General features: G+C 32.8%; 1 protein-coding gene across 4 annotated transcripts in view; it reads left to right on the top strand.

The window, feature by feature from the left end:
- The window catches only part of LOC129234492 (putative nuclease HARBI1), a 65,477-nt gene that overhangs the window by 31,706 nt on the left and 14,023 nt on the right, over positions 1-19,748 (top strand). For 3 of the 4 annotated variants that reach the window (XM_054868490.1, XM_054868489.1, XM_054868492.1), the window contains exons 3-4: positions 8,379-8,550; positions 17,288-17,429. In XM_054868490.1, coding sequence (XP_054724465.1) covers positions 8,379-8,550; positions 17,288-17,429 — 314 coding nt within the window. Of the gene's footprint in view, positions 1-8,378; positions 8,551-17,287; positions 17,430-18,128; positions 18,176-19,748 lie in introns of those variants that run through there. The other variant, XM_054868491.1, reaches the window with a different exon arrangement.

Here is a 19,748-nt window from a genome sequence, read left to right as displayed (position 1 = left end):
CAGTTTTCGTATAATGAAGAAATATTTTATTAAATTATATATTGGCCATTCTGGTCCAACACCTTTTGCCATCTTTCTGGCAGTAACATAATTCCCCTCTCATAAAAGTTTTGGTCCTTGCTGGCAAAAAACTGGTTCAGGTGGTTTTTGACATCTTCATTTGAGGTAAAGGTTTTGCCATTCAAAAAATTTTGCAGGGACCGGAACAAATAGTAGTCGGAAGGCGCCAGATCTGGAGAATATGGTGGATGTTGCAGTACGACCCATTCAAGCTGTAAAAGTTTTTGGCGAGTGACCAAACTTGTGTGAGGTCTCGCATTATCCTGGTGGAACACTACACCCTTCCTGTTGATTAATTCGGGCCTCTTCTCTTTAAGTGAATCATTCAATTTGTCCAGCTGATGACAATAGACTTCTGAATTAATCGTTGTATTGTCCGGCAAAAGCTCAAAAAAAAAAACGATTCCTTTGACATCCCACCAAACGGAGAGCATCACCTTTTTTTGGTGAATGTTGGCTTTTGACACGCTTTGAGCCGGTTCATCTTTTCTGCTCCATGACCTCTTGCGTTTAACATTGTTGTATACAACCCATTTTTCGTCCCCAGTAATAATCCGCTTCAAAAATGGATCATTTTCTTGACGTTTGAGGAGCGAATCACACGCGTCAATGCGACGACACAAATTTCGCTCCGTAAGGACATGGGGCACCCACACATCGAGCTTCGAGGTTAAGCCCATGCCTTTCAAATGGCCATAAATAGTCGAATTCGACAAATTTAATCTCTCACCGATCTCTCGTGTGGTTATTCGCCAATTTGCATCAACTAATGCCTTTATCGCATCTTTGTCAGCTTCGACCGGCCTTCCAGACCGTGGTGCATCTTCGACATCAAAATTGCCGGATCGAAATTTTGCAAACCAGTTCTGGCACTGGCGTACTGTTAACACGCCTTCTCCATACACATCCGTCAATTTTTTTCTCGCTTGGACAGCATTTTTACCTTTTCTGAAGTAAAAAAGTAAAATATGACGAAAATGCTGCTTATTGCTCTCCATATTTAAAAGGGCACTAACCAAAAACTACTGCGTAGAATTAATAGAACTTTTTCACACACAAGCCTTGCAATATCAGCTCTCAAGACATATAATGGTTATGCGGCTTAAGTGTGAAGTTGGTTTCGAAAAAACGTAATTAAGTCCTCTGACGGGAAAAAACGAAATTACTTTCCGAACAACCCAATATCATTGACTGCACTAATTTGCAACATTTAGATTATTTTTCTTTAATTTTTTTAATCTTTTTTTTTTTTTTTTGGTATGTATGTGGATTTTTTTTTTTTTTTTTTTTTTTTTTTTTTTTTTTTTTTTTTTTTTTTTTAAAGCAGACTTTGTTTTATTACACTCAGAGCTGGTAAGTTATATTTCCTGACATGCCTGAAGCATGTAAAAGTTCTGATCAGACATGAATCTTTTACCCTTACATGTCAGGATGGGCATGTAATTTTTTAATCCAATCTTTGTTCATAAAACTTTATTATTTTCTATTTCGAAAAAATACCAGAAGGTAGCGCTTTGACACCCCCTATTTGTGATTGCATATTAACCTTTAAGATTAAGTTAAGGTCTAGTAATATGACTATCCCTGCTAAACCAGAAAACCTGCTAATCTTTTAATAAAAATTACCTGTAGCTCAAAATTTATTTCAAGTGGTACAGATAGTCATGAGGATCATCAGCCAAGTCAGCGAGCCATCTGCTTTAAGTCCAGTGTTAAGAGAATGTTTTTGTTTACCACAATAGGGATTGCCTTGAGTCGAGTAGAAAAAGAGAGTTTGCTGTTTCCGATTTGTGTGGGAGGGACCTTCCTCTGTTGCACATGCGTCAGTAAGAAGAAATCTGTTAATATAAAGCTAAATCATTTGAATCTAAATAGAAAGCTGTTAAATTAATTTTTTGTCTGATTACCTTATTACCCCTCATTATCTGGCATACCGGAAAGAAGCTAGGTTGACCAGCATGTCGGGAAATTCGAATTTTCTGGCATGCCAAATAATTCAAGGTTTATTTTGCAACAAAATAAAAGTAAATTTCCCCATTCAGTTCCAATCAGAAAGCAAACCACTGTAAGGAAAAACAATTAATAAATCCCGAAAGTAACCTTCTTTCATATAAAATGTGTATTGCATATAATATGTGCTTGTTATTTATAATGGATCATTATTAATAGATTTAATTATATGCCAATAAAGTAATCAGTTCAAAAACAATCATTGTTATTACGATTTGTTCATAATTTTTTTAAATAAATTATTTTATGTTCCTTTTAGAGAATAAGTTTAATTTTTATTTATTAAATAGCTGTGATAAATATTTTAGCACTGGTTTAGGGGAGGTAACTTACTGCTTAAATGTTTGCTTACTTATATTTAATTTAATTTTTATAAAATTATTTGTTATTAAATAATATTTTTTGTGTTAAAATATCAAATGACATTGTTTGTAAATACTTTTACAAAATTAAACTGCTTAATTATATTAAATAAGATATGTATTGTTACAAATTCTGTAAGTAGTAGTTATTTTTGTGATTTATTTCTTGTAATCTAGCTAAATTTGGCGTTTATTCCATTATCTTTCATCTAAAATTATCTTAGTAACATAACCTGTAAATAGTTTCTTGTAATGTACGTACAACCCCCTAACATTCGACTGAAGTGTACGTTCCCCCCGTATCTGAACAATAAGATTTGTGAATGGAATAAAAAGAAAATATGAGAAATTTTGTAGAACTTTGTAGGATTTTCTAAATATTTCTTTGCTCAGTATAAAACGCCACACGTCTTGTGAGTGGATACATCAGTTAGTTTGTTTTCCAACTGTGGAGATTCGTTTTCAGCGTTCCACTGGAAGTGCGTATTAGCCTTTGCGCTGTGTTTTTGCATTTTTTGATGTGAATACGATTGGGACCTTTGAGGGACCGTTTAAATTGATATTTGCCTGGGACCTTTGTATTTCCGTTTGAATTGATATTTGCCTAATTGCTATGGTTAATTTAGCAGTTGCTAAGGATATTTCTTGTACATAGTTGTTAATAAATCTCCTGTGTTTTTTCAAGAACTGTGTCGTCATTGAAAGAAAGTTTGAAGTTGCATTGAAAGCGTAACAGTATAAAACTTATATTCATTTTTAAGCTGAACATATATATTTTTTATAGTATTAATTTTTTCCTAACCTCGATTTTTCCGATATCCCGCAAAGGACTAGGAGAGTTATTGAAAATCTGGTGACCCCCAAATTTTGTGGCATGCCGAATAATGCGGGGTAATACGGTAATACTGTACGACAAATTTAAATGTTTTTATTAATATGCAACAAAAAAACTGGCCATGTAATGATTTTTTCGGTCACATACTTTTTACACAAACATGCTTGGCAGGCCATGTAAATTTTTGAAGATTTTTCTAGCCCTAGGCACACCCATTATCTTTAAAAGGAAAATGTCTCAAATATGTGTTTTTATTAAAACAAGCTTCTTTGTATTAAAATTTATTATTAGAAGAGAAGTCACCTTGTAATGCAACCTTGTCTGTAATGCAACCTTGATGCATTACAGAGGATGACTAACAACATAAAGTAACATTTAATAGACAAGACTACAAGATACATTCATAATTTTGTAATAATCTATTCTACCAATATATTCAAGTATTGTTGCCGCTGTGGCACAAAAACAATAAAACTAAATTTAGTCAAGGCTTATGTTAAGTGCAATAAACAACACTCCCCCTCACGAACATAAGCTTATAAGTCCAAGTCCTTGGCACAATATTTTTATTCTATGACCATTAAGAGCTTTAGTTAATAGATCTGCCAGCATGTCTTCAGATTTTTTATAAGCTATCTGAATTTCATTTTTGGCAACAATATCTCGGATGAAATGTTCTTTGACAGAAATGTGCTTTGATCTTGAACCTATGATTGGATTTGATGCAAGCTTCTGAGCTGCTTGATTGTCATTGAATATTTGAATGCTAGGATGAGGAATACACATGTCATTTGCAAGTTGCTTTAAATGTAAAGCTTCTTTTGCAGCTTCAGTCAATGCCATGTATTCAGCTTCTGCGGTTGATAAAGCAACCGTTTTCTGCTTTCTTGATTCCCAACTAATTGCAGCTCCAGCGTATATAAAACAATATCCTGTGTAGGAACGGCGATCTAATGTACACGAAGCCCAATCTGCATCAGTAAATCCAGTTATATTCCGTTTAGTTTTCTTAAATATTAGACCATAGTCTTTAGTGCCTTGGAGATACCTTAAAACCCTTTTAGCAGCATTCCAATGTTGCATGTTGCAACATGTATTAAACTGACTTAAATAACTTACGGCATAAGAAATATCTGGCCTTGTGGCAATAGAAAGATACATGAGTGAACCTATCAAATTTTGGTATGGAATGTTATTCTTTTCTTCAGAGTGTGTTTTTTCTAATTTGATACCAGGATCAATTGGATTTGAAACCGATTTGCAGTCACTCATATGAAATTTTTCTAGAATTTCTTTGATGTATTTTCGTTGTTTGACTACAATTTTATCATGCGATTGTTCAAATTCCATTCCTAAGCAATATTTTAAGTCTCCTAGATCTCTTATTCTAAAACTTTCCATTAAACTTTTCTTTAGATCGTTTACAGCTTCATTGTTATTTGTCGCAATAATTATATCATCAACATATACAGCTAAAAGAACTCTATCTCCCCCTTTCTTCATTGAGTATAAGCATGGATCAGCTGTGGATGATGAAAATCCAAGTTCCATTAACTTCGCATTAATTGTTTTGAACCATTGTCTTCCAGCTTGTTTAAGTCCATATAATGCCTTCTTTAATAAGCAAACCTTTTCTTTGGAGTTTTTCTTTATGTCACTTAACATTTTTTGAGTTTTTAAGAAAAGTTCACTGATCTCATTTTCAGTTTCTTCCAAAAGTATTTCTTGAAGAAATTTTTCAAGACATTTAGGTTTCTCCATGTAAACTTTCTCTTCCAACTTTCCATTTAAAAATGCTGTTGATACATCTAGTTGTGAAAGCTTTAAATTTTCTTCAGCAGCAATCCCCAACAGAAATCTAATTGAACTTAGTTTTGAAACAGGCGCGAAGGTAGCAAAAAAATCTTCATTTGGTCGTTGAGCAAATCCTCTTGCCACTAAGTGAGCTTTCTTCCTTTCTAAAGTTCCGTCAGGATTTAGTTTTTCCTTTAAAATAATTTTTGAATCAATTACATTGAAATCATTTTCTTTCTCAACAATTTCCCATGTTCCATTCAAAATATGAGCTTTGATTTCATTTTTAATTGATTCATTCCAATCTGAAGATGATGACTCAATTGTTTCATCGCAAAGAAAAGAAGTGTCAGAAAGATCATAATCTTCTAACCAGGCAGGCAGTTTTCTATCGCGTTTTGGTCTTCCTCCTTCAGTTTGTTCAACAACTTGATTGTCTCTAGTGTCAAAATTTTCTTCCTTACTCTCGTTTGTTTCATTTTTATTTAAATTGGTTGTTTCTTCATGTGAAACTTCATTTGTTACATCTATACATGAAGTTTCTCTTTCTTCAAATGCATTTATGTCTTCAGATATTTCATCAACTCTTTCTGATATAATATTAGCATTATTTGAGCTCGGATCTTTAAGAATTGAAAATTTGTCAGTTTCAAAGTTCGGTTTAAAAATAACATTTCTTGATATTTCTACTTTTCCAGTATCTGGAATATAAACTCTATATCCCTTTATATTTTCTTCATAGCCAATAAAGATTCCTTTCTTACTTTTTGGATCCCATTTTCTTCTATGTTGTTTAGGAATTAAAACAAATACATCTGTTCCAAACACTTGTAATTTGTTCAAATCAGTTTTCCTGTTAAACCATAATTCATTAGGAGTTTTCCCTTTAATAGTACTTGTTCCCGTATGATTAAGAACATACGTTGCAGTATTTACCGCTTCAGCCCAGAATTCTTTCTTCATATCTTTTGCACAAAGCAAACTTCTAGCTAATTCTACAACTGTTCTATTCTCTCTTTCTATTTTTCCATTTTGTTGTGGAGTGTTTGTACAGGATTTCTGGTGTCTAATTCCTTTTTCTTCTAAAAATGAAGCTATATCTGCATTTAATGCTTCCAACCCTTGATCTGTTCTTAAAATTTTTACTCTATTTCCTGTAATATTTTCAGCAAGTAGTACAAATTTTTTAATCTTATTCTTTACTTCAGATTTATTTTTTAAAAAATAAACTGAACTATAATGACTAAAATCATCTTTAAGTAGTAAAAAATATCTAGATCCCCCAATAGATGGTTCTTCCATTGGACCGCATACGTCAGCATGGATGACTTCAGCCGGGACTTTACCAATGTTTTTACTTCTTGTAAATAGCAAGGTGTATTGTTTTCCAAAAATACATGATTCGCAGAAAAAATTTTCTTCATCAAGGAATTTTATTTCATTTTCTTTTAGAATTCTTCTTACTTGATGAATATTTTGATGCGCCATCCTTTCATGCCAAACTTTTAAACTTTCTATTTTTCTACAATATGTTCCCAAAAAGGCAGTTTCTTCCACTTCAAACATTAGTTTATAAAGTTTTCCCTCTCTTTTTCCAAAAATCTTGACATCAATTTCTTTCTTTACCTTGCATGTATTTCTATCCAATTCAAAAATATATCCCTTGTCAGTAACTGAGCTTATGGAAAACAAATTGCATTTTAAATCTGGAACATATAACACATTTTTCAAATCTCCATACTCCCATTTTCTACCATTAAAATATTTAATTTTGATGTCACCTTGACCTGCTGCATCAATTGTATTTCCATCAGCTATTTTAAGTTTCACCGCATTTGCCAATTCTGTATAATTTTGGAGCCACGTTTTATTGCAAGTCATATGCTCACTAGCACCCGAATCTGCGTACCATTCTCTGCTTTGAAGTCTTTCTTCAGGGAACAAAGCCATAGTTGTATAAGCAGCACGATTGTATTTTCCCTTTCCTTTATGCATTTCATTTCGATGACAATCTTTTGCTTTATGGTTTGGCTTATGACATATAAAGCATAAATTTTTATCAAAATCTTCTTTTAAGGGACATTGGTTCGCAAAATGTTCTTTCTTGCAAATATTACAAGTTATATTTTTGTTCTTGTGATTTTTCCTTGTATGCTGGTTCATTTTCTTGCTTGCTAAAGCTGTTTCTGTTTTTCTGGACATATTTTTCATTCTTTCTTCTTCAATCGACAGTCTACTTACCAGTTCATTAATTGATTGGTTTTCAACTGGTACTGACTCCCAAGCACTGATGAAATGCTGATATTCCTGAGGCAAGCCCATAAGGACTTTGGTCATAAACATATGATCGGAGATATTTTCCTTATATTGTTTTAATTTAGTCCTAATTTCTTCAAGTCCAGATATGTACAAAGACAAATCCTTTCCATCATGACTATAATTGAAGAACTTCTTTTGTAGCATATAAATGCTCACTTCTGACTTGTGCTCATAAACTGAACACAGTTTATTCCACATAGCATTTGCATTTTCGCAAGTGATAATATGAGCCATCGGACCTTCTTCTACTCGACTCACAATTATTTCTTGAGCTTTCAAATCTTTCTTTCTATATTCAGCTAATTTTTCTAAATAATCATTCTCATCCTCTGTGTCAACTTCAACTGGAAAATCTCCATTAATAGCTTCAAAAAGCCCTTTACTTTCTAAAATTATTTTCATTTGAAACTTCCATAAATTCCAGTTATTTCCTGTTAGCATTATCGCACTTGTCTTATCCATATTCAACTCTATTTAAACTGAAAATAACTACTTAAAATAAAAATCTATCTTCCAGTTTTATAGTACTCACTAATTAGAAGCTAATATCCTGGTCCCCATAACCTGTAAACTTGATGCATTACAGAGGATGACTAACAACATAAAGTAACATTTAATAGACAAGACTACAAGATACATTCATAATTTTGTAATAATCTATTCTACCAATATATTCAAGTATTGTTGCCGCTGTGGCACAAAAACAATAAAACTAAATTTAGTCAAGGCTTATGTTAAGTGCAATAAACAACAATATGCAACAAAAAAACTGGCCATGTAATGATTTTTTCGGTCACATACTTTTTACACAAACATGCTTGGCAGGCCATGTAAATTTTTGAAGATTTTTCTAGCCCTAGGCACACCCATTATCTTTAAAAGGAAAATGTCTCAAATATGTGTTTTTATTAAAACAAGCTTCTTTGTATTAAAATTTATTATTAGAAGAGAAGTCACTCATTTTTAATCTTTTTTTATTATTATTATTATATTCATAGGGAGTTGGAGAGAAACAAAAGAGAATTTGAAGCATTGATTGAGTTTCCCGGAGTAGTTGGTGCTGTAGATTGCAGCCATATTGAAATTATTACTCCTCCAAGTAAAAGTGTTATCTATCCACGGCAAATTTTCTGTAATGAGAGCGGAACATACTCCTTAAATGTTCAGTTGGTAAGGTTTTAACTTGAAGAATTGTAATTAAAAGATTGTATTTCTTTTGTTTACAATTTTGTATTGTGCAGTAGTGCTAGGAAGGAAAATTTACTACTGTTAGGTCATGGAGTTTCCTTTTGAGTGATTTTTGAAAGCGGAATTGTTCAAGATTTGGTCCCCGTTGAGCAACGCAGATCGTTTTATATCCTCTAAAGAAGGCGTGGTGAAGTTGTCACTTAATCTCCTTTGGGGTGAAAAAAAAAATTTCGAATTTAGAAACGCCTGGGGGCTTAAAAGTTGCTTTTTAGCATCAATAGATCACCCCTAAATTTTTATTCTCCATCTTTAAATTCCACAATCGCCCTAAAAATGCAAACAAATCGGTTTTGTATTTTTTTTTTTTTTTTACAAAATTGAAAATACATGATTTTGAAAATGTTTGAGGGTGGTAAATGTTAACTCTTGGTAACATTAATATCTTATAAAAAATTTACTTCAATAGAGTAATTTCTTTAAATTTCTATAAAACAGCAAAATAAATCAAAAATCAACCTGTTTTTCTTCCCAAATTACAGGATCTTGCAAAGCAAAAATAGGTTAAATGCACAAAATATAAATATTAAAACACAAAATCTAAACTTTTTTACAAGTTAAATATTTAATTTCTTATTTAAATAATTTACTGTAACAATATAAAGGGGGGGGGGTGGTATTTTGGAAATAAAAATAATATTACATTATCTCCCTTCCTAAGAAATTGGATACTTTAGTATTCATAAATATATGTTTGTAAGGTACCTTTAAAAAAACTTAACAAACACCCAGCATGAACAACAATACCTTAGGCATGAAATTCTTATTTAGTGTCGAACGGCATTTTTTATCTGGGCTCTAGTTTGCTCATCACGTCTGAAACCTCTGTTACCAATCTGACACAGCGTTCCATCGCTTGGCTGTGACATGGTTATTCATGAATGTCCGAAATGCAAACTGGGTCCTCCAAATTAATTTCGCCTTGGAGTAATTGCTTTAAAAACGACTTAATGGCAGGCGTGAATACTTTTTTCGTTAGTGAAGTCTCGTATGTTTCTTTTTGCCAGGTTTATGAGTTCAGTGTAATCTCGACAGTTGAAGTTTAACTTGTGCACTTTAAACTGTCTAACTGGTATAGCTGCTTGTTCACTTAGCTGGTCTCTTATTGACAAAAGCCTGAGGTAGGCTAGAACTGCAGTTTCGTCAATATGTCTTCTTTTATCAGCCAGCATTAATAGTAATATTTTCTTTGAGTGAACAAAAAATGAATTAGGTTGAATTACATTGTCCACGATCGTTCTTTAGCTGTTTGGCAAGTATCTGGAAAATTCCGATTGACCACTTTATAGATATGATGTGCACCTTCTAAAAAAGAAGTGTCTTTATGAAGAACCAGACAGGAGCTTAAAATTTCATGACATATGCACATAATGCAACCATATTTTCAGTCAGATTCTCTGTGAAACATATAATCTCAAAAGTCAAGTGGCAACAATTACCCACCTAGAATGTACTGCAGGACCAGGTTTTTATTGGCAAGATTGGTTGAACAATGTCCAGATGAAACGGCTTGGCAAATTTCATGCAAATATTGTTGATCTGAGCTAAGATCTGTTCCAGTCAAAATTAGAGGAAAATACTCTAATGTTATTGTTTTCAAGTTCACAAGTGGTAGATCTTCACAGGTTTTGATAGATTTTCTGATAATTCCTGAGAAACTTGCTGGTCCATGTGTTGTTCCATCCAAATATTTCATTAAAATGCCTCAATGGAAGTTCATTTGCATGCAGCAGACAAATCAACCACTGCAAGGGTTTATTTAGTTTTAACTCTAGTCAAAGAATACCACCATTTGTCACAGCAGTATTGATGTTAGTTCTGTCACAATCAATAACAATTAAATTGTCAAGTGTCAGCTCTTTAGATGTGAAGAAATTTATAATGTTATGCTGTATAATTTCAGCTTTTCCACGCAGAACTGTATTGTGCTCAATGTATTTTGAGCCACGTTCTTGTATTAGAGGAAAATGATCTTTTAAGAACGATCGGGAACAATGAAATTCAACGTAATTCATTTTTTGCTAACTCAGAGAACATATTATTACCGACGCTGGCTGATAAAAGAAGATATATTCAAGTTCTGGCCTACCACAGGATTTTTTCAATAAGAGACCCACTAAGTGAACAGGCAGCTACCTCAGTCAGACAGTTTAAAGTGCTCAAGTTAAACTTCAACTGTTGAGATTACACTGAAATCGTAAACCTGGCAAATAGAAACATATGATACTCTACTAGTGAAAAAAGTTCCCACGTCTGCCATTAAGTCTTTCTTAAAGCAATTACTTCAAGGTGAAATTAATTTGGAGGACTCAGTTTGCATTTCGAACATTCATAAATAACCATGTCACAGCCAAGCAAAGGAACGCTGCGTCAGATTGGTAACAGGGGCTTCAGAAGCAGTTTGTGGTGAAGAAAGAGGTGATGGTTTCATCGTGAGCAAACTAGTCTAGATAAAAAATGCCAAAGTTTGACACTAAATCAGTATTTCATGCCTAAGCTATTGTTGTTCATGTTGGGTGTTTGTTAAGTTGTTTTGAGGTACTTTACGAACATATATTCATGAATACCATACATACTCGCGTATAAGTTGAGAAATTTATTACAAAAAATGAGGTTTGAAGTTAGGGGGTTGACTTATACTCGCAGCAGAATTTCCGAAAATTTTCCCCAATTTTTTTCTTAGTAAAAAACACTCGAAGACTTAAACGTTTTCCCGATTTCAGTCCATCCTTTTTAATCAGATGCTAAAGAAGTAAATACTTAAACATTCTGCTATGATTTTACATGGTGTGACTGTGAAATAAAGAATAAATAATTACAATAAACGGCCGACTACGCGCAAAGTGCGGGGATCGCTGTATTCGCGAATTATTGCTCATTTTTTTTTAAAAATGCAATATGGCTTCAGCATAAAATTCTATTTATATAAAATCAAAATAAAAGCAACAATTAAAAAAAGCATAACAGCGAAAGCGAATCCTTTACAAAAATCGCGATCGCAAAAGTGGACCCTTTTGGTGCAAAAAAATGAAAATCAGACGTTTTTTTAACATAAAAATGTTTATTACATTTTATTTTCCTCCTATTTATAACGTTTTTCAAATTTTGCCGCAAAACTCTCCCATTTTTTTTCAAAAGTGGGGACTTGACTTGCATGCGGGTTTTCGATTTTTTTCCCAATTTTTCTCCTAAAAGTAGGGGGGGGTCAACCTATACGCGAGTGTTAAAACGTTCTCGTACTTACGGCTCTAAACATTTATTTGAACGTATCTTACATTCACGATATCTCTCTCATGATTTTAAAAACATTATAGACCGGGCTATATAAAGAAATGGGTATTTTGATCAGGGTTCGTACGGGTCATGGAAATCCTGGAAAGTCATGGAAAAAAATAATAGAATTTCAGACCTGGAAAAGTCATGGAAAATTGAAATTTTCATTGAAAGTCATGGAAATTTATTTCAAGTCATGGAAAAATGTCCTGGACAAAGAGAAAGGAACAGTAGCTAAAAGAGCATTAGAAATCTTGAGTGATTTAACAGTATAGCACATAAAAGCTATTAAAAGAGGAAAATTGAACGATCCAAAAATCAAATCTAAATTTTGAAATCTCATTGCATCCACTTCTGTCGCAGCCCCTTGCCATTTTTTGCGATGTGATTTTACTGCCTGGGACATCATTTATTTTGAATTTTCTGTTATTTTCAACACTTCTTATGTTTCTTATTCTGTAGTAGCAAAATTTCACGTTCTTAGTTTTGCCACGCCCACTCAAAAAAAAAAGCAATTTAATTGTATGCGAGTTCGATTCCATCGCTCGTAAGGACTTTATTATAAAATTTGTCAGAGTTTATCTTAATTTGTTCAATGTTTTAGAAAATAAAGATCTTAAAGTCAGGCGATAGAATACAGAAAAAGAGGAATTCTAATGCTCTTAAACAGTAGTGCCAACTAATCCAGGCGACCCACTACTACGTCAATGTCGAGAATTTAACGTGTTCTGCAATTTCTGAACCTATTAATTTATATGCATTTGAAAATATGCAAATAAAACAAATATACTTCTGAATCAGAAGATTGATTCATTACTGAATGGTTTTTTCAAAAAAGATCTGGTTTTGAAACATAAAAAGAACTAAACTATGTGGCTTTACTTTAAAGAACTAAAATACTGTCAAGTTACGTGGATGATTAAAGGCACTGTTGGACACTAAAAGGTAACTTTTGAAGCAAATTTATTGAAACTTACTAATGACTCATTCAACCTTTGTCCCATTCAATATCATTCTGCCTGTTTAAAAATATATATATATATATCAGACATTTAAGCGTTATCATATTCGCTTCACAGCATTTTTACTTTACTTAAATTTATATGATGAAGACAAATAAGAATAGTTTAGTTTTTTAAGTGTACACTTATATTTTTTCCATTACGAGTAAGTGCTTCAATGAGGCTGTGGCATTCATATTGACGTTTTGCTAATGCTCATTTCCAAATATTACCGAGTTTGAGATTAAATAGTGCTATTCTCTTCGTATAACGAGGTCATGAAAATTTTCATTGAAGTCATGAAAAAGTCTTGGAAAAGTCATGGAATATTTTCATCCAAATAGAGTATGAACCCTGTTTGATGCAACAAAAAATCTCCATTTGGCTGTGTTATGCAAAGAGCGTAGAAATGTATGAGAACTTGGATTACGACGTGTGTAGAATGCAAGAACACAAAGTAGAGGCGGGGTTAAGAAATTTAAAGTTCAACAAATAATTTTTGCTGCCAAAGATTACATTGATTTGATCTCTTAGGGTGAAAATAAAATAACCGAACCCCCCTTTGTAAAACATTTGTCTAGTGAATCCCTCCAAGTGAAAATTGTAACCCCTTAAGCAGCTCTTAACCGTTTACCCGCCAATGTTCCAAAAATGGAACATCATATTTAAGTGAAAATTTTCCCAAGAAATAACGTTAAAATAAACAAGTTTTTTTTAACACAGTTTAGTCTTATTTCAAAGTATTTTTTGATTTCCTGCTTGATTGTTTATATGTTTTCAATTATTTATTGCGATTTTTCAAAGATGAGTGTTTTTTTAGCTTTTTGCAACTTTTTCTTATAAAATTTACCAAAAATTGGTTTTTTCAGAAAATGTGATGATATTTATTATAGTTGTGAAAAATACTTCAATGTATGATTTTAAAATGCTTGTAGAAATGTACAATGATATTTCCGAAAGGTGTACCCCTTCAAAATAGCATGTTCCAATTTTGGAACATTGGCGCTTTTAGGGAGGCAAATTTCCACGAAGTAAATCGTTCGACTTCCAAGGGGAAATTTCATTTTTCGTAATATATGTTTCTTTTTTTTCTCATTTTGAATGTACTCTGATGTAGATGTTGGCAAAACCAAGTAAGTTTATATTTTGAAAGGATATGACGTTTCGTTAGCAAAGAAAATAATAACAGTCTTCTGTTTGACGGACTATATGGCTCCGAATCCACACCTGCTCGGACAGCTGCATTGTCACGTAATAATAAAAAATAATATTAGTGAGAGTTTTATTCTTCATATTTTAAATGCAGTTCAATAATTCGCTAGCTTTGTTTTCGGGCAAAACGAAATTCTGTTTGACGTATACCAACTGTTCATAAATGTTAAAAAATGTCTACAAGATTTCTTACTGTAGAACAAGCTGTGGCTTATTTAGAGACATTGTCAGATTCGGATTTGTCAGATGTAGATATATGCCAATTACCCCCTGATGAACTAGGCAATATCACTGAGGAAGAATAGATGTTGACAGAGATGAAATCCTACAATTTTTTGGTTTGTTGCTATTGAGTGGGTACCATTCTGTTCCTTCCGAAGATATGTATTGGAGCAGTGCAGAAGATACATCTGTGCCAATTGTACTAACAGTTATGCCTCAAAATCGTTTTCGAAAAATAAAAAACAACTTTCATTTGATGGACAACCATGAATTAAAACAAAATGACAAACTAAGAAAAGTTTTCCTTATTTACGAAGAATTGTGTAAAAACCCTCAACAATTTGGTGTATTTCATGAAAAATTAAGCATAGATGAATCTATGGTTCCCTACTACGGTCGGCATTCATGTAAAATGTTTATTAGATGAAAACCAATAAGATTCGGCTTCAAAATTTGGATGCTGTGCTCTTCAAGTGGATACCCATATTCCATGGAGATTTATTGAGGCAAAAAAGAAGGATCCCCTGATGTGCAATTAGGATCCAGAGTTGTAAATGATCTATTATCAGTTTTGACTGACACGTCTAAGCATGAAGTATACTTTGATAACTTTTTTACATCATATGACTTAATTTCTCAGCTATCAAAAAAAAAGTGTACGAGCAACAGGAACAATTCGTGAAAACCGAACTGGCCATTGTCCACGGAAATCCAAAAAAAGCCCTTCCTAAAAAAGATCGCGGAAATTTTGACTATCGATCTGATGGATCAGTGTACATGTGCAGCTGGAAAGATAATGCAGTGGTTACAGTAGCATCTAATTGTTATACACATGAGCCACTTGCATCTGTAAAATGTTACTCAAATGCGCAGAAATGCAAGATAGATGTGCCACAACCTCATCTTATCAACAGATACAATGAAGGAATGGGGGGTGTGGACGCCTTGAATAAACTTTTAGGGAGCTACAGACCTCATTTGAGGAGTAAAAAATGGTGGTGGAATCTTTTTAGTAATGCGCTGAATATTTCAGTTGTAGCTAGTTGGTTACTTCATTGTGATTTACACGAAGTCAAGATCAAGCATTTAGAGTTCCGAAGAGAAATAGCAACTCACCTCCTAAGAAGAAAAGTACGAGTGGAAAGTCCTCCAGGGCCTCGTTGTCATTTACATAAACGGTCAAGAATGTCTGACGGACGTTATATTGTATCTGCATCCCAAGGACATTGCGCGGTGTGCAAAAAAATACGACTAAGAAATGTTTCCATTGCGACAAACGACTTCACCAGCAACGCTTCCTTTCATATGATGGGCATTAGATATTTCAGTATTGGATTTTCTGAATTCTGATATGTACACAAATGCAATTTAAAATATTATTTTTTCCGCAATAAAGTATGCTAAGATAAAAACCGCATTCAAAACCTCTTAGTTTAAAAAAAATCTCTGAAAAAAAAAAACTTCATGCAAAACGCCAATGTTCCAAAAATGGAACACACTGAAAATCATAGTAAAATTTTTTTTTCTGGAAATTTTATTTTATTTCTGTATTTACTAGACATAAATAGACATAATTTCAAAAAATTACTCAAATTTGATCATTCGTCAATAGTTCGGCGGTTAAACGGTTAAAAAGTATGGTTCAGTCGCAGGAGACGAAAAATTGACTCAAGAGTTATTTGGAAGAAAGAGTTATTTGGTACAAAAAAAAAACAAAAAAAAAAAACACTGTAATGTGTCAAAGAAGTAGACACAAACATCATACAGGTTTAACCATTTATTTACAATCATTACGAATACTTTAAATGGTAAAAATGGAATTGTTAATGTCTTTTATAGTATACTAGTGATACCCGCACGGCTTTGCGTTGTAGAAAAATTAAAAAGTCATTTGGTTTGCTTGTATATTTACAAATAATGTAAGAAGAATTTCTCGCCAATTGGATCGCCCATGTTACGGTTCCACGTTATGACAACTTAGTAATTTACTAGCCCATCTTATAATTTTGCTCGTTTAAATGTGATTAAAATTGGAATAGAAAAAGAACAAAATCGAATTTTCTAAAAATCGCTTCGAGGTGCACACACTCCATGCTACAAACTGACTTTGTGCCAAATTTCATGAAAATCAACCGAACGGTCTAGGCGCTATGCGCGTCACAGAGATCCAGACAGAGATATAGATCTCCAGACCGACTTTCAGCTTTATTATTAGTAAAGATTAAGATTTTTTTTTAAACTGTATTTTGTAATTAGTATTTTTTTCCTGATGTAATGCTTAAAAAATGTATTTACTGCCATATTTTGTGCCGTTATATACAGTATTAAAGCTTAAAAAGAAATTTCATTGTTAAATGGAAATTTCGGTTAGTATCAAACTTTAAGCTCGTTGCGGCACCTAAAGATGTTGTAGTAAAGCAATGAAATTTCGTCTGCTTCTTTTTAAACTTAAATAACAACTTTTCCCCCCTACAGCAAACCAAAAAAATTGAAAAAAAAATTTAAGGTCATTTTCGTTCCACCCTAGTGTACAAACACATTGATTTTCAATATGAAAGCCAACCCTTTCTAACTATGGCTTACTTGGTTTTTTGATCAAAGTCGCCTGATCTAGATACTAAGCTTAGGAATGAAATTATCCATCTCAAGAAGATTGATTTATCAGTTTTCAGTAAAGCTATTGAATTTTCAAAATGTAATGATAAAAAAAGAACACAATTTTTGAGAATTTGAATCAAGTTATGAAAAAATGTTGATTCAAAGAATCCCAAAAAACTTTTTTAAGGAAATTTTGCAATAATTATCTCAGATGAGAATAGAAAATGACTTATTTTTATCATGTATTCAGTAAGCCTCTTGTCACTTTTTATTTCAATTATATAGGTTACTGCATGTTATTTTCTTGTTGATATGAATATATTTTAATGCAAATAAATCTATCCTTTGTTGATAAGGTTTGCGACGCTCAACTGAGGATCTTGAATTGCAATGCGAAATTCCCTGGATCAGTCAAAAACTCTGAGGTCTGGAATAAATCAGCAGTAAGGAGAGTTATGGAAAAGTTACATTCATCTGATCAGAAATCATGGCTTCTAGGTAATCATGACATTGCATTTATTGAAATACTTTATTTGCTTTTTAAAAAATATCTTATATCCCCCAGCCCAGTTGGATTTGAATAAGTTTAGTGCTGCTTAGAGAGGAACACAGTTCGAAAAAACCGGAAATAGAAAAACCAGGGTTTATTTCCGGTCCAGGAAAATTGAAAAATGTATCAACTTTTCAGGAAGTTTTAATTGAAATTTTCAGCAAAAGTGATAAAATTAGAATTTTCTCAAACTTAAATTCTAATACTACAGTACAACTTTGATTTTACTATACCCGATTTAATGATTTCCTTTATATAATGATTCATTTCAGTGGTCCAGATTTGACCGCATTGAATGTCTGTGCTCCTTGATTTACCGATATCCTTGATTTAACGATAACTTTTTCCAGTCCCTTGACGATTGTTAAATCGGGGTTCTACTGTATTTCCTTCTCCCTCCACCCCCTCCTTGTATATTAAAATGCTGTCTAACTTTGATATGCAATATATGATAATATAATTTGCATATAGATAAAAAACATTGAATACTTTTTGCTCGAAAAATGAAATTTTTTTCACAAAATTATCTCAGTAACATCAATTAGGGGAACGAACCATTAAAGGTGAGAGTACGTATATTAGGGAGTCCCAAAAAAACGAAAGTCCGTTTTTTCAAGTTGCATACCCTCTTATATTTTTCCTTTCAGGTCAAAAGAAATGTAAAACCTTGAATATGATTTAAACAACGGTAACCTGTGCCGACTTGCTCCTGAAAGTGTAAACCAGCCTTGTGTCCTACACCAAATTAGAAAAAAATTTCGTAAGTTCGAAATTTCATGTTAATACAACGTTGCCCTTATAGCCCCACATGTACCACAGAAATATTTATCCAAGTTTTAAAAAATTTTTAGTGTCCAGCAGAAGGCCTAAAATTTATAATTTTCTTCAAAAAAATTGATTTTTTTTCGATTTACCTTTTAAAAAATTACATATACATTAGGGTGGAGCTTATTTTTCAACTATGAAAATATTAACCTCTTACCCTCTCATTATGTTCCTTTGTATGAAAACAAAATTCAGGCCAAATATTAGCACATTTAAAGATTATTTAGAGGTAGCTCAACAACTGAAATTTTTAACATTGCGGGATCTTTTTTTTTTTTCGAAAGCAAAGGTTGCTTACTTTTCCATCATTCAGACCCCGAAGAGTTCCTATTTTTCATACTTTTTGCTATTTTTTAGAGCTCGCTCCTTATTTTCCTACTTTTTCCTTTTTTTTCCTACTTTTTCTTTCTTCAGTATAGCACTTCTAATTGTGCATTGATTCTTATTTTTACAATGCCGCACCGATAATTTTCTGCATGTTTCAATTTTGAAAAGCAAAAGAAACAAGCGGATCCTGAACTTTTCATTGACTGACTACAGTAATTTCTGGAAGGAACGCCGCGGCGTCTGCGTGTTTAAAAGTTAAATTTTCGTTAGTGACTTTTTTACCGTTGCTGCATTTATGATCGACTTTTCTTTTTATCGCCCCAAATTCACTCCTACTGTTTTAACGAAACAATAAAGAAATGGATACCAGCACATTCTGATGCAATTATATATTACTTACCCGTCAATTAGAAGCTTTAATTAAAGTAAACGGCCGACTGTTCAAAAAGTGCGGGAAAAGCAGAATTTCCTATTCACCAATTTTTCGTATAGATGATTACAAGAGAAATGGAGCTCTATTTAAACAGAAAGGCAATGTAAAACCTTAAAAGGAACGTAAGGAAGCAAAAAATGAAAAACCTGTACACTGTACATATTTTCTTGATGTTAGTACAAAATAAAAGCAACATGTAACAGAAATTCGCAAAAACGAAACACTTCAAAAATAATCGCAGAAACTAACCTTTTTCATACATGAATATGATTATTCTTCGTTCTAAATAGGAAACATGAAAAAATAATTTATAAAATTTCAGTTTCTTTCCTCGCAAAGAGTGTATTTGCAAAAAAAAAAAAAAAAAAAAAAAAAAAAAAAAAACCTCGGCAAAACCTAAATGGGCAAAACCTTCCCTATTTTTGGAGAAAAATCGGAAATCAATTTAAGTGCGAGATTCCGTTTTAATTTCTTCACATTTTTAAAAGTTGGGAGGGGGGAGGGGGGTTACAGCCACAAGCAAATATGTACTGTATTTTTTTTTCTTTTTAATGGGTATTTTCTAATCTGATATATCATCAATATCGAGGAGTTGCTCCCCCCCCCCCCCACTCTCAATTTCGTGAGCAATTTACAGAAGAATATTTTTGTTGTATGGTGAGGATTGAGTAAAAATTTTGTG

This window comes from Uloborus diversus, chromosome 1, assembly GCF_026930045.1.
Source record: "Uloborus diversus isolate 005 chromosome 1, Udiv.v.3.1, whole genome shotgun sequence".
Lineage (NCBI taxonomy): Eukaryota > Metazoa > Arthropoda > Arachnida > Araneae > Uloboridae > Uloborus > Uloborus diversus.
Note: the sequence above shows the minus strand (reverse complement) of the source record. Positions and strands in the feature narration are given on the sequence as shown.